We start from the raw sequence: 16,267 nt of genomic DNA on the forward strand, positions 1-16,267 counted from the left end.
CGACTGACTCTGATCACTGCTGGTCGATCAGACCCAGGACCCGAAGTAGCATAATTAAAGGGCGATTTATAGTCGTGCGTAGGTCCTACACCGTAGCTACGGCGTAGGCTATCCGTAGCCTGTGCGTAGCTCTGCGTAGCCTGACGCGCACCTCACAAAATTTCTAACAGCGCGTCGGCTCTACGCGGACCGCAAGCTCTGTGATTGGTCCACCAGAACCCCTCCCGTCAGGTAAAAAAACTGCGTCATAGGTATTTCCGTTTGAGACGGTGAAAACAAAGATGAGCCAAGTTGAGGAGTGATTTAACTCAAACTGCAACATAAGTCGCTGTTTATTTACTTCCATCATTGCTGGTCTTCTCAAATTATACACAACAAGTTGCTATTTCTTCTTCGTTTTTGGATTAACTTGCTTAGCTTCTTCTTCTGTGACGACTTCTCCTGCTATTGTGGTTACACGCGTGATTACTGCCAACCAGTGGTCTGTGGGTATGTTTGCACGTCGACGCGGACGACGACGCACAAGTATAAATGAAAACCGACGCGGATCCTACGCTGTAGGACCTACGCACGACTATAAATCGCCCTTACTTAAACTGGGACCGACCCAGACCCAACTGCCCCTTTTAAACATAGACCCTGAACTGTACGGGTCCTCTGTAAAGACCTCTAATGCATACAAATCTGCTCAAGTTCAGAAACATGGACACAATGTGACACTGAGCTTGCCTCGGCTCGCACCCAATTCATAGAGAAACACGCGGACACATACCGAACTCGTTGGAAGAGACACATGCTCGCACTCAAATGTTATTATCAAATAGTGTCATTATCACGGAAGAACAAAAAAAAGTTATGCCAGATATATTTGGCCGGTTGTTATACCTGGGCGACTTTTTCTCGCAGATCTTCTCCGCTCCCCCTTTCTTCTTTTTGGAGCCTCTGTTGTCCATAATGATTTTTCTTAAGTGCAAGGCTAAATGATGCGCTATCATCTCTATATATTTCCCCATAAACCCAGCGGCTGCTTGGACAAATCCATTTGAGGGGTGGGGCATGGGGGCGTGATCGTAACACACACTGAACCTGTCATGAAGAGGCCGAAAATATTTACCTATTACCCGCCCCCCAAGCCAAATGCAACTGCATTTATACATGACGGGCCGAAAATAAATAACTTAAACATTTTGGCATTAAAAAAAATAAATCTCGGAGGCCATCGGCCCACATGTCGACTGGCCCACCGGGCATTTGCCCGGTTGTACAGATTACCAGTCCGAGCCTGGGTAATGGTCACTAAACCTAAAGTCTCCGGTTTCAAATTTGTCAGACTGAGTTAAACTATCATGTAATCTTAATCGGTGGAGTGAGCCATGTACCTAGATCAACATTCCTATCAACCAAGCAGATTTAAGGGGAGGTTTAGGACTGGGGTTGAGGATTGTAAATACCTTTTTATCGAATTACGATTTCTGATTTTTGGTGTAGATTTAGGTTTGTGGATAAGTTTAGCACTGTGTTTGTTTAAAAATAATGTTGTAACAGGACTAATAAAAAGATTTTTGACAAATAATGAAGTTTATTTATATTAACTACAGGTGTAGATAACAAGGGCCAAAATCAATCTATACAAGATTTTTTTAAGAATCTGGGGATGTCAACAGTGCTCACGTTTTTGGCAGGAATGGCAACTTCAGCAGTCATCTTCTTTGTGGTGTTGTGTTGTTTGGTGTCTTGCAACAGGTAACATATTGACTTCATTACCGTCCCTAAAAACAGAAACAAATTCAATCAAAATTTGTTCAATGTATCAAGCATTTACATATTTTGTTTTGATTTTGTCTTTTCCACAGATCCAAAAAACATGAAGTGCTGGCCGCACCCCCAGACTCTGCAGCTCATTTGGAGGCAGGTTTAACACAGGACCAATAATTAATAATAATAAATAATTTTTAAATAATTAGGATGAGGCTTGTATTTCTCCCTGTGTCAATGTATTTCTTAAAACAAGCTGTTTTGTAAGCGCATGAGGACATTAAATGTTTTATGACATTCATCTGTTTTTTATTTGTTTTCCTGTAACATGTTCTCTTTGTTACGGTGAAGACGAACATAGATTCGGCTGTGACCGGTGAACAGACCAATGAAGAGACGCCTCTTCAAAACCAATTTGATGTAGAGATGTCAAGCACACAGGTGGGGATGACAGGTCCAGCAGAGGACAGTGAAGCAGGTGGGGCAGATGGAGATGTTGATTATGCGGCAATCAATTACTCGCTTCTGAAGAAGAAACCACCTGAAGAGAAAGAGGAGGAGATAGCGAACACAGACTATGCAGAGATCAAAAGGGATACGAAAGGAAGAAAAGTCCCTCAGAATCAAGATTACCAAGTTGAAATGGCCAATGAAGGATCCGAAAACCAAAAGCAGAATGAGTGCGAGGAGGAGCTTTATTCAAATTCTCAAGCAGTGAAAGGTTTGGCATAAGGAAGTATGCAGTAAGCAATGCGTTTTGTGAACTTTGAAAAGCATTTCCCATTTATTTTGAAATGTCTTAGATGTGCATTTACTGTAAGGATATGTTAAAGGGGACATTTCACAAGACTTTTTTATGAGGTCAAATAAATCTTTGGTGTCTCCAGAGTACATATGTAAAGTTTTAGCTCAAAGTACCATATAGATAATTAATTATAACATGTTAAAATTGGCACTTTGTAGGTGTGTGCAGAATTTAGCTTTTTTTGTGTGTCCTTTAAAATGCAAATGAGCTGATCTCTGCACTAATGGCAGTGTCGTGGTTGGATAGTGCAGATTAAGGGGCTGTATTAGCCCCTTCTGACATCACAGGGGAGCCAAATTTTAATGAGCTATTTTTGCACATGCTTGCAGAGAATGGTTTACCAAAACTAAGTTACTGGATCTTTCTCACATTTTCTAGATTGATAGAAGCACTGGGGACCCAATTATAGCACTTAAACATGGAAAAAGTCAGATTTTCATGATATGTCCCCTTTAAAGGGAGGGTTCACCCAAAAAACTTTGACATTATTAACTCACTCTCATGTCATTTAAACCCACATTGCTTCTTTTTGTTCTTCCAAACCAAAATATTTTTAAAGGTTTTCTGGTTGTTAGTGGTTGGTGACAGAGGCGTACCTTACAATAAACCCAACAAGCTTTAAAATAACAAAAAAAAGTATTAAATAAACAACTCCATTTGACTTGCCAACAAACTTATGTCTAAGGCAGGATTAAGCAGATTTAAAGCAAAAGTATTTGATGAACATATAATACGTGACGAGAGCATTCGGTTAATATCATTATTTTATTTTTTGACAGAGAAGGCATTTAGTGGCTTTTGCATCTGAGCTTCTCGACTTTATTGTTGTAGCACTGTTGATTAAGTTATTACACATTATTTAAAATTAAACATCCTAAAACTGTCTAAACCAGTGGACCGAGGTCCCCCAGTGGGCCGTCGCGGTACTTTATATTCTAAATAAAATAATTAAAACATTCTAATTGTTCTGAAATGTGATCATTACCCTACCTATTTCATAAACATAAAGCATATCATTTTTTTCTATTATAGTGAGGTGAGATACGCCGCTTGTAAATGGTTTTAGACCTTAATGAATTTAGTAATTAATTGCAATAGATTTGTGAATTATATGTAGCTTCTGTTACACACTTTGATGCATTATAATTGTAAATATTATGCACACTGAAAAAAAGATTATTTCAATTTACTCAACTTTTTAAGGTAAGTGGTTGCAATCAATTTATTTAAGCTGCATTTAAACAAAAGTGTTTTGTTTTGCTTTTTTCATTTATTTTTTTTATTAAGTAATTTTTTTTTTTAAATTTTTTTTTTTAATTTTTTAGTCATTTTTTTCAGTGCAGAAAGTATTTAGTGTTATGAATTTTAATATATTTGAAACGAATGTTTAGGTCTTCTTTTACTAGAATATAAAAATATTTCTCATAATTCTAATGTCACTCTTAAAAACTAAATGTTGATAATATGTTACGAAAAATATTAATTTATTTGTGTCCATGGCCAATTCAGCTTTTTTTTCCTATTTTCTTACTATTGTCGCTTGGGGTTAGAAACACTTTCTGTTACATTTTTAGACATCCTAACCCAAACCCCAAATCTAACCCCAACCGACAATGATTTAAAAAAGGGAAGAAAAATGAGAAAACAAAATAACACGAAAAAAGAAAGTCGTGCCACGGACATGAAAAACTATTTATAGAAATTCGTGCTGACTAACACAAAAAAGACATTCGTACTCAAGGCACGAAAAAAGCCCAACTTCGTACCATGGACACAAATAAATTTATCAAATTTTTCGTGACTATAACATGACTTGATATCATGTTGTTGTGGTTTTAAATTGCATGCATCTTGTTATCTTGTGTTTGACTGTTTTTAGTACTTGGAAAAAATTCATAAAAAAATTCATAAAATTCCAGTTTAATAAAATGTGTTAAATTATAATCATTATTTCATTCTTTGCAGTCAACATGAAGGACATACTGTAATATCATATATAATAAAAATAATAATATTTTTTGTTGTAGCTGTTTGTTGTATTAAGCACAAAGTATCTTACTTAGTTCTTTTTCTTTTGCCATGTAGCCTAATTATGTGTTAATAATTTATGAGGTCCCAAAAGGATTTAATCTAAATTTTATTTTCTACAATAAAACAAGCCTTTTGGGATTGTGAGCCAATCTCACCCTTTACATGTTTAATCAGTGTGCCTTATTTTGATTGTTTGATCAGCATTTTTATTGGTTTGAACCACAACACATGTGATGTTCATTCCAGTGGACGCAGGGTCTGAAGGGGTTAAATAAGAGTTTTAATAACTTCAAATTAACAGTTGAAGGGCAGCAACAAGTAGGCTACACATTGTGCTGGATACACATACACATATCAGTGGAAATCTCTAATGATATCAAGTTCACCTGTTTACAGCTCCTATGGGATGACGTGTTTTGGATTAGGTCTTAGATAATGGGATTAGACTCTTCCACACTCCTTAAATAGCTTGTGAGTGTCAGCATCTACTGTTCATACCACCGGAGAAAACTGCACTGATTTAATATTTACAGCCATCATCATTTATGATCTGAGAGAAGGTATGTGCATGAAAAGATGGACATTTTAATACTCTCCTTGTAGTTTTATAAATATACAAATGCATTAGTTTTGCATTTAATATAATATTTAATGGAAAGAACTATGTCGAAAAAAAGAAACTGATATATAAATGGCATGATAATTAACATTTATTTTGCATATAATTTAAATAAATTTGGTATTTGGATTTTTTTTATTTCTAGTGCGGAGTATACTTTTTTTAATGATTTGTCTCCTGCATTCGTAGATTATTTTTCATCTGGCAAACATGGCTGATGTGTTAAGGAGTCTTAACCTTTTGGAAACCCTTAAGGAGTCCATAGAAAAGAACAATATTTCAGATATAAGAGATGCCATGGAGGACATGCTGATCAGCAGAATAAACATTGCGGTGGCAGGTGACCGAAGTGCTGAAAAAGCCTCTTTTATCAACTCACTTCGAGGACTCGGGCAGAATGATGAAGGAGCGGCCTGTGTTCCACCTTCTGCTGCCCCAGAGGAACTAGCTGTGTTTCCGAATCCCAAACATCCAGATTTTCGGCTCTGGGATCTGCCATCCATCCCCAGCGACCCAAGTTTTGAGGCAGAGAAATATGTAGAGCGCTTTAAAGTTTTGCGGTACAATGCCGTCATTATCACATTCACAGAGAGTCCCAGCGTGAACAATGTGGCAGTGTGGAGGGAAGCTCGGTCTTTACAAAAAGAGACGGTGTACTTTGTCTTATTAGCATCCATGAAGGATACAGAGAAAACATTGGAAACTAAGAAGAAAGCGAGTCTGGAAGTGCTCAAGGCTGAAGGCGTTCCACTCCCAAAAGTATTTCTAGTTCACCCGTCTGCTTTGGAAAAGTTGGACTTTTCAAAGTTTTTAGAGGTGATGCGTGGCGACCTTCCGGAAATCAGGGCACATGCTCTCCTTCTGGCCCTGCCTGCTTTCTCCCACTCATTGGCAGTGTTGGGGCTAGTTACTCAAAAAAGTAATATATTACGTATTACATATTACTCTCAAAAATAGTAATGCCTTACTTTACTTTATTACTCCCTGGAGAAAGTAACTAGTTATATTACTAGTTATATTACTAGTTACATTTTTTTCTGGACAAGAATTTTTATTTGGGCAAGCCACGGCCAAGAAAAGGCTGGCTTCCTTACCCGCTACAGGACGTGGGGCGCAGCGTTCGGAGAAACATTAAAGAGTGTGCACTTCACCGTCAAGTTATTTTCCTTCCGTTGAACATAATAAAATATGACTGAATCTCCACCCGTCGAAACTAGCTTTCTGTTGCTGGGAACCTTCCTCTGAAAAAGACCTTGCCGTTGTTGACGCTTCCATTTACCCGATCTGTCTTTGTGCTGCTGCCGCTCTGTGCTGCTGGCTACCGGGTGTCGACCAATCGGTGATGGTAAATGATACCTCGTGCCAAACTTAGACCAATCACTGTTCCATTCACGCCCTCCTCCCCTTCCCTTTTGTTCTCTGTGTTTTGTGCCTTGTGTGATGAAGGTGCTACTGGCGAATGTAACTTAAGTAACTAGCTCGGGAAAACTGTAATAATATTACCATTTTCAGACGGGTAATGCCTTACACTACTAGTTACTGAAAAAAGTAATTTTATTACAGTAACTAGTTACTTTGTAACTAGTTACACCCAACACTGCTCATTGGTCCACCAGAAGAAAGACGCCTTCAAGGCACTTGTATGGGCAGCGGCATCTTTATCTGGTGGGGTTTCTGCCATTCCCGTGCCCCTGGTGGCCTCCATGGTGGACGCTACTGTGGCCTTACGGATTTTGATGAAGGCTCAGATATCGCTTTGTCTGGATGATGATTCTCTGCTGCGACTGGCAAGGCAGCGAGGTCTCGACCCATCCAGGCTAAAGGGTCTGAGGACTTGTGCGCTTTCTGTTGAGGTCAGCAAGAGTGAAGTTAAAAGACGACTCGCAGAGGCAGAGAAGGAAACCAATACTGCTTCAAAAAGACTTGTGGAGCTAGCCATCCCAAGACATGCCAGGTCCGTTAGTCGATCTTTTATGGTTATGCTGCAGGCTCTCAACACCGCTATTGATGACATGGGTGCTGATGCTGAGAAAGTGGTTGCTATGGTAACAGATGGATCACCCTTTTGAGGGGGGGGGGCTAAAATTGACAATTGTCTCGTGTTGCACACACACACACATGCTCTTAACATAATTTTGATTTATACCATGTTTAGTGTACTAGTAATTACCAATAAGTTTACAATATGTTTACAGTAACTCCATTTAATCCCAAATAATTTCATTTTGATTCATTTTTAATGCTAAACTAATGTTAGTGCTATTGGTTATATGTGAATAAATGCCTAAAGTTGATTTACTCTAACTGTAAACACGCACATTATATTAGTTAGGCATGTTCAAAATGTACTGTACAGTAATATGCTATTTTTTAGCAATAAAGATCTTTTATCTTACATCGTCATTCTTCATAAAACCGGATTGTCCGTGCAAGCTATTGGCACCTTTTCGTTCTCAGCTATTAAAACATTTCACCCCATGTGCAATATCCGGTCAAGGTCTTCATCTGAATCACAGTAGCCATGCATGAGAAGAATGCAGACCGCAATACATACAGTAGTTTCAACTGCGAAGTAACCACTGACAAAGGAAGCGTCTACAATATCACACTCCAACTGCAAACGTTAACACCATTCATTTCAAAACATCACATATTGCCTCTATTTTATTTACAGGTATTTCAAATTTAAATGTGACAGAAAAATCAAGTCATTAAGGCATTTCATATCAATGTGACATTTCTGTGAATGCAAAAAGTCAGTTTAGTAAGCCGTGTTAACCACAAAGCTATATAAAGTCTTTAAAAGATGTAAGAGTCATGTTCTCTTAAACAAAACCTCTCAAACAATCAAATCAAAAACACTTAATGTTACTTGAATGCATACTTCTTTGGTATTTTGTTTGGTACGCAGTGAATTATGATCTTATTTAAACAAACTTAACTGAAATTGTTTTATATTATATAGATATTCTAACATCATCTTTCTACGGGGCTCAGATATCTCTCATTTGATAACTTGCACATTTTGGTATTTTAGTACCAGTATACATACAATATTCATTTTGATGTGATTGATACATTTTAAAGGAACCCCAAATAAAAGAGAATGATGACACCTAGTGTATGTTACAATAAACTTTGTTTACACTGATTCATTTGCAATCCTCTTTGTTATATTGTGAATACTAATCGCTGAAGAACATCTTGATAAATTTTGCATTGTGCCATGAAAAACATTAAAACCTCTCTGCTTTGAATTATGTTAAAATAATGAACAACTGCGGCGTAAAAGCACTCCGCTTCGTATCATGAAGAATTACCACCTTGGGTGTGCATGTACAAATAATAGATTTAAAAATGTTCAGATGTGCATTATAAAAAAATACAAGTTATGTCAAATATTGTTTATCAGAAGTTATTTTTTTAAAACATAAAGGAAACAAGTGCAGGAGCATCATGCTCCAGTTTTTACGAGGGCACAGTGCACAGCTTACAGAAATTTGTGCATAAACAGACATTAAAAGAGATCTTATAGCCTTCAGTCTTTTCCTTGGCATTCCCACTTAGATTTCTAACCATTTGAGCCCCCATGCCTTCATGTGAAAACGTCTCGGTTACGGATGTAACCCTCGTTCCCTGAAGGAGGGAACGGAGACGTCACGTCGTGACCGACGAATTGGGAACTCGCTTAGAGAGACCAATCTGCTTCGAATACTACTAAAACGCCAATGAACTTGGCATTGAGATATTTGCATAATGCTGGCGCCGCCCCGCCAGGTGCGTATATAAGCAGCAGGTGCAAATAAGGAAATTAGCTTCTTTTTCGCTGAGAAAGCCGGAAAGTGTGACCGGCCGTAACAGCAGGTGGCAGCACCTGTGGCGACGGGACGTGACGTCTCCGTTCCCTCCTTCAGGGAACGAGGGTTACATCCGTAACCGAGACGTTCCCTTTCAGTCGGTCACTACGACGTCACGTCGTGACCGACGAATTGGGAATCCCTACCAAAACGCCACTAGGGGCTGACCTCTTCCAGTGTCTGCGTAAAGCTCTCCGGTTCCACTTAAAGGGGAAGTCCAATCTAGACATTTTAGCCTGTTTATCACGGGTAATTTATGTCCACTTTGCATTATACATGAGGAAAAATAAATAAATTTGCACGATTTCGATTATTAGATTGATAGTGTGTTGAAGCGGAGTTTTCGTAACGGTCTTTAATGGACACAATTAACCAGAATGCACTGCGCGAAACTGAGTCATTAGCTCCACCCACTAACCACTGTTCGATGCAGTCGTCAGGTTTGTTTGACTTCATGCGGCGCCGCAGGAACCGACAGCTGGATGACGTCAAGGTTCCGCGAAAGGGATTTAAAAGCAAACTCCTCCGTATGATTTCGCGAATCGCTCTCGCGGTACTTTGACGTCATCCCGCTGTCGATTCTTGCAACGCCACATGAAGTTGAACAAGCCTTTTACCGCTCAACTAGCTCTCAAATCAACTCAAGTCAACTTGAAGTTAGCCGGCAGACGAACCCATCCAAAGAGTAACTCCACTTTAACCGTCTCTGAGGGGGAAATCACCAAAGCCCTCGATAAAAGATGACTAGAACCTGTGCAGTATGTGGATGTAAGGACAACAAATTCAGGCCACCGGGAGTTTTTATTGTTGACATCAACGCGACCCTCAGCTGACCCACCACTACACTACTTTGAATATGCAGCCAGCACTTTCGTCAGGAAGATTTTGAGTACTGTTTTCAGCCCAGTTTTTCCGCGGACTCAGGTACTGTAAAATTGTTAAAATATCTAAAACATCATTTGGCTTAGTTGTTGCTTGTTTTGTGTAACTACGGTAAACATACTACGTAGAAAGTTATTATCATGTTGTTGTTATTATAAACACGAGCAAAGCAAGCTAACGTTAGCTCCTGTGCAGCTGTCAATCAAAAACGTTATCATCTACTGTCAATCATCTCGCCTCAAGACCCGCCCCCATTTAGAACATTCAGAATTAATGTAGTCGTGCATTTTTCTTCCGGTGATTTGATGACGCGTCAAATCACCGTTACTGTAGCAGTTAAAAGCTTTAATTTTTTATATGGAGTTAGTACATTTGATGGCAGCACAATCAACTACATATATGGCATGAAATATAGTGTTTAAGCATAATGTTGTTTTAGGGTGGACTTCCGCTTTAAGGATAAGGAGAATTAGGTTTTAAGGCAGAAGGCCGGGCACTAGATGTTCCTTTAACCCCACAGAAGTGCCAGCGACTGGGAAGCGCCCTACCTGAGCGGGATAGGAACGCTGCGGAAGCCACCACCCGTCTTAACGGTTAATGGTGGGCGAAAGTCAACCGTAGTTGAGGTAAAATGACAGCCGTGGCTGTGTAAGCAAAGCAGTGCTCTGCTAAGGGAAACGTGGGCTAGTAGGATTAACCCCACGGAAAAATACTCACAAAGGAACCCGGTGGGACACAATGTGGAGCCCGAGCCAACACGTAGGTTCGCGAGGATGCAGCTAGTGAAGGCTGACAGCCAATGCTCCGCAACAAAGGCTGCCAAGGCAGCGGAGGAAGAACAATTCAAACCATTACGCATTTTTGTTCTGAAGGCCTTCCATACTGACACAGTTATGAAGCATCAGATGGAGGCTGCAAGCCGACCTGTGAGACTGTTCTCCGTGCTCCCCCTGGTGAGGAAAGAACACGAGAGGATACAGGCTCAATACGAACACTGTAAAATCTAATGAACGTATTAGGTGTCGCCCAACCAGCAGCTCTACAGATGTCTGTTAGCGAGGAACCACGAGCTAGAGCCCAAGATGAGGCAACGCTCCGTGTGGAGTGCGCTCTCAAATTAAAGGGGCAAGGAATACCCTGAAGATTATAAGCCAGGGCGATAGTATCAACTATCCAATGAGACATCCTCTGCTTAGTGACAGCTTTCCCTTTCTGCTGGCCACCATAACAAACAAAGAGCTGGTCTGAGGTCCTGAGGCTTTGCGTGCGATCCACGTAGAGTCGCAGTGCGCGTACGGGGCACAACAAAGCCACGGTTGGGTCTGCGTCCTCCGGGGGCAGCGCTTGCAAGCTCACCACTTGGTCTCTGAAAGGAGTCGTGGGAACTTTGGGCACGTAGCCTGGTCTGGGCCTCAATGTTACGCTTGAGGCAGCAGGACCAAACTGAAGGCACGAGTCGTCAACAGAGAATGCATGTAAATCCCCTACTCTCTTCATTGAGGCCAAAGCTAGCAGGGTCAGAGCTTTCATTGATAAAAGCTTCAGACTCACAGACTGCAAAGGCTCGAACGGGGGGGCCTGAAGGGCTTTCAGCACCATGGACAGGTCCCAGGGAGGAATAGAAGGAGGGCGCGAGGGGTTTAGCCTACGAGCGCCTCTTAGAAATCTAACAACCAAATCATGCTGGCCAACTGTTCTGCCGTTAATAAGTGAGTGATGAGCAGAAATAGCAGCGATATCAACTTTAATGGTGGAGGGTGACAGCCTACCGTCTAACCTATGTTGAAGATATAAAAGCACGGTGTTAATAGGGCATTCTCTGGGGTCCTCGCGTTGCGAAGAGCACCAGGTGACGAAAAGGTTCCATTTAAACGCGTAAGCCCGTCTCGTAGACGGAGCTCGTGCCGCGTTGATTGTGTTAGATACCGCTTGTGGTAAATCACTTAAACCTTGCGCGCGCTCAACGACCACACATGGAGATCCCACAGGTCGGGGCGCGGGTGCCATAATGTGCCCCCTCCTTGAGAAAGAAGGTCCTTCCTCAGGGGAATCCGCCAGGGAGGGGCTGTCGCGAGGAGCATTAACTCTGGAAACCAATTCTTGCTCGTCCAATATGGGGCGATCAGTAAAAGGTTCTCCTCGTCCTGCCTGACCTTGCACAGTGTCTGTGCGATTAAGCTCACTGGGGGGAATGCGTATTTGCGCATCCCCCGAGGCCAGCTGTGTGCCAATGCGTCCACGCCGAGGCTGCCCTCGGTTAGTGAATAAAACAGGCGACAGTGGGTATCGTCCGGCGACGCAAACAGATCTATCTGCGCACGACCGAACTTCTTCCAAATTAGCTGGACCGTCTGGGGGTGGAGTCGCCATTCGCCGGGGCGCGCAGCTCGAGAAAGCGCGTCCGCTGCTGTATTGAGCGAGCCCGGAATGTGAATGGCACGAAGGGACCTCAGATGCTTCTGACTCCAAAGGAGGAGATGACGAGCGAGATGCGACAGGTGACGGGAGCGCAAACCGCCTTGACGGTTGATATACGCAACGGTCGCAGTGTTGTCGGTGCGTACTAGTACATCCTTCCCTCGCAGCTCCGTAGCGAAGCGTACGAGTCCCAGATATACTGCCCACAACTCTCGGCAATTGATATGCCAGTGCAACTGGGGTGCTGTCCACACCCCTGAAGCCGTAAGCTCGTCGTACGTGGCACCCCAGCCCGTGTCGGACGCATCTGTGTGTACAACAGCATGCTGAGCGATCTGTCTCATGGACACACCGGACCTGAGAAACGCGGGGTCCGACCACGGGGGGAATGTTAGGCGACACGCAGGTGTAATGGTTACACGATGGATGCCGGCGCGCCACGCTCTCCTCGGGACTCGATCGTGAAGCCAACGCTGAAGCGGTCTCATATGGAGCAGTCCGAGCGGTGTCACGGCCGCTGCTGCAGCCATATGCCCCAGGAGCTTCTGAAATTGTTTCAGCGGGACCGCATTCTTCCCTCGGAATGAACCGAGGCAAGTCAGAATTGACTGGACGCGCTCTTCTGTCAAACGCGCCGATAAATCGATCGAGTCCAGTTCCATCCCGAGAAAAGAGATCCTCTGCGTGGGGCAGAGTTTGCTCTTTTCCCAGTTGACCCGAAGACCCAAACGGGCGAGATGCCGAAGCGTTAAATCTCTGTGCTCGCACAGCGTCCGTCGAGAATGCGCTATTATAAGCCAATCGTCGAGGTAAGCCAATATGCGAACGCCGCTCTCTCTGAGGGGTTTTAACGCCGCCTCCACTACTTTCGTGAACACACGGGGAGAGAGGGATAGCCCGAACGGTAAAACTTTGTACTGGTATGCCCGTCCCTCGAACGCAAACCGGAGAAACGGTCTGTGACGAGGGATTATGGACACATGAAAGTACGCGTCTTTCAGGTCTATTGCCGCAAACCAATCTTGGGGGCGAATTGAATTGAATATTTGCTTCGGTGTTATCATCCTGAAGGACCTCTTCTGCAGAGATTTGTTCAGAACGCGCAAATCCAAGATCGGTCGCAACCCGCCGCCTTTTTTGGGTACTATAAAATACGGGCTGTAGAAGCCCGATCTCATCTCGGTTGGAGGGACCGGCTCGATCGCGTCCTTCGCCAACAGGACTTCGACCTCTGCACGCAGTACGTGTGCGTCGGACGCTTTCACCGTGGTAAAACGAATGCCCGAGAATTTGGGTGTGTGCCGGATGAATTGAATTTCGTAACCGAGGCGAACAGTGCGTAAAACCCAACGAGACGGGCTGGGAAGCTGAAGCCACGCCCCCAGGGACCGTACGAGGGGAATTAACGGCACTGTCGGGGTACCCGCGGTGGGGCGGCTGAGCGGGACAGGTGGTACTGCCGGTACGTCTGCTGAGACAGCATAAGTATCTACAGTATGAGTGTGTGTGACACTGACCTGAGCCCGCTGAGGGTGACGGTCGTCTGGTCTCCTCAGCGGAGAGCACAGACTCCGAGGAGGGTGCTGGTGGTCCCGTCTCCTCAGCGGAGAGCTGGAACTCCTCAGAACACCCGCTGGCGATAGAGGAGAGGGAGGAAGAGCATGTGAATGCCCGCTCACATCTCTCTCGATCCTCTGAAGACCTGGAGAAGGAATAGGAATGCACTCTTTTTGTGGTTTTGTGGGTGCCGGCTGAGAAGCCGGCGGAACAGAAACAAAAGGAAACCAAAGATTCTCCACCCGGCCCTCTACCGGTGGAGGGAGCGATGCCATCACCGTCTCCCGTAGAGTGATCCCATCCAAATCCAGGTCGCCCGTCTCAGGGCCGCTTCGTCTTCCGTTTACCACGGGAAGCGGGTGGGGCGGGCGGGGCGGGCTGTCGACGGCTGTTCCCCCTCCGTGGCCTGGAAGATGTTCTAGTGGGGGGGGGCGGAGGCAGCCGCCGCAGGGCGCCCTCGGCGAGGAGCAGACGGGCCCGCCGGCGCTGGAGGGCGAGATGCAGGTCGCTTGCGCCGGGGCATGATCTGTGCGATCGCCTCTGTCTGCTTCTGGGCGGCGGAGAACTGCTGGGCAAAAGACTCCACCGACTCACCGAAGAGGCCAGCCTGTGACACTGGAGCGTCCAAGAACTTGTTCTTGTCCGCTTCCGACATGTCAGCCAGACATAGCCATAAGTGGCGTTCCTGGACCACCATCGTGGACATGGCACGACCAATCGCCTGCGCTGTCACCTTCGTAGCGCGAAGAGCCAGGTCAGTGGCAGCCCGGAGCTCCGAAAGGACAGGCGAGTCGTGTCCTCCCTCGTGCAGATCCCTCAAGGCTTTGGCTTGGTGAACCTGCAGCAACGCCATTGCGTGCAGGGCTGAGGCCGCCTCTCCACATGCCTGGTGGGCAGCGCCCGTTAAACCGGAGGACTGTCTGCAGGCACGAGAGGGGAGGGTTGGGCGGTCCTTCCAAGAGGGAGCGTGTGCCGGACACAGCTGCATCGCGACAGCACGCTCCACGGGAGGGATCCCCGTATAACCCTTAGCGGCTCCGCTGGTGAGGGAGGTGAGGGGGGAGGGCTGAAACGGCCGTAATCTCATGGAAAACGGCGACTTCCAGGTTCTAGTCAGCTCCTCGTGCACCTCGGGGAAGAAAGGCACCGGTGGAGAGGGTTGTGAAACCCGGGCAGCTCCAAAGAACCAATCATCCAGGCGGGACGGTTCGGGCTGAGGGGGGGGAACCCACTCTAACCCTACGGTCTCCGCCGCTCGAGCGAGCACGGCCACCATCTCTGGATCGAACTCCGGCGTCCCAACCCGACCAGAGGGAGGAAGGGCGTCGGGGTCCACGTCAGGGGGAGGAGGCCCACCCTCGGATGCTGCGGCGTCGGTGGACCCGGAGGGCGGCACGATGGATTCTAGAGACATCGTAGAACACGACGCTGAAGTCTCCATCGGCACATCAACCGGCTGTGGATGAGGAGGCTGAGAGCCTGAGGACGAATCCCCCGCTCGGCTCAGCACAGTGATGCGCAGGTCGTCTTTTGAGAGCTTCACAGCCGCACCGTGGCGGCGTTCAGCACTCGCATGACGAGGGTTGCGTTTTTCCCGGAGGAAAGACAACCGTCTGCGCAAATCCACAAGGGACATGTTCTCGCAGTGAGAACACTTACCCCCAGCGAACGCTGCCTCTGCGTGCTCGATGCCCAAACACGAAAGACAACGCTCGTGACCGTCCTTCGGACCCATGTATTTGCCGCACCCAAGATCGCACGGACGAAAAGCCATCCTGAAAAGGACGCTGATGTCCGGATATACGAGAGAGTGGCTGCCTTTAACAAGGCACAAAGCTCTCTCGTATCACTCTTTTAGGGAAATTCACTCAGATGCTTAGTTGATGAGCGCACAGGAAGGCAACGCACACACTAAACTCAAAACAAAATAAAGATGTAGAGTCGTGGAATTAAGCGAAGCGTCCGCTGTGGTACTGCTAGTCCAACCAACTTCAGCAATCGAATCCCACCAGAGTAGAGTAGCTTCTCAGTAGCAGATACTGCCGGCTTTCGAAGCGATAAAAAGCTAATTTCCTTATTTGCACCTGCTGCTTATATACGCACCTGGCGGGGCGGCGCCAGCATTATGCAAATATCTCAATGCCAAGTTCATTGGCGTTTTAGTAGTATTCGAAGCAGATTGGTCTCTCTAAGCGAGTTCCCAATTCGTCGGTCACGACGTGACGTCGTAGTGACCGACTGAAAGGGAACCACCAAAATGCATGTGCTGACTAACATTTATGTCAAAAACTTTTATCAATTAATTCAATCAAAATAATGACATCTTATTTACATCTGAAAATG

At 45.0% G+C, this 16,267-nt stretch overlaps 3 protein-coding genes across 4 annotated transcripts in view; all 3 read left to right on the forward strand.

The window, feature by feature from the left end:
* LOC135770761 (B-cell receptor CD22-like) overlaps positions 1-16,267 on the forward strand; it is a 113,452-nt gene that overhangs the window by 23,488 nt on the left and 73,697 nt on the right. The gene's annotated exons all lie outside the window — the stretch shown is intronic.
* LOC135770767 (B-cell receptor CD22-like) overlaps positions 1-16,267 on the forward strand; it is a 73,431-nt gene that overhangs the window by 8,558 nt on the left and 48,606 nt on the right. The gene's annotated exons all lie outside the window — the stretch shown is intronic.
* Positions 5,375-7,279, forward strand: LOC135771621 (interferon-inducible GTPase 5-like). Its single transcript, XM_065281943.1, has 2 exons — positions 5,375-6,116; positions 6,827-7,279. The coding sequence occupies exons 1-2, from the start codon at positions 5,421-5,423 to the stop codon at positions 7,277-7,279; spliced, it is 1,149 nt and encodes a 382-aa protein (XP_065138015.1). The 5' UTR covers positions 5,375-5,420.

Source organism: Paramisgurnus dabryanus, chromosome 8 (genome assembly GCF_030506205.2).
Source record: "Paramisgurnus dabryanus chromosome 8, PD_genome_1.1, whole genome shotgun sequence".
Taxonomy (NCBI): Eukaryota; Metazoa; Chordata; class Actinopteri; order Cypriniformes; family Cobitidae; genus Paramisgurnus; species Paramisgurnus dabryanus.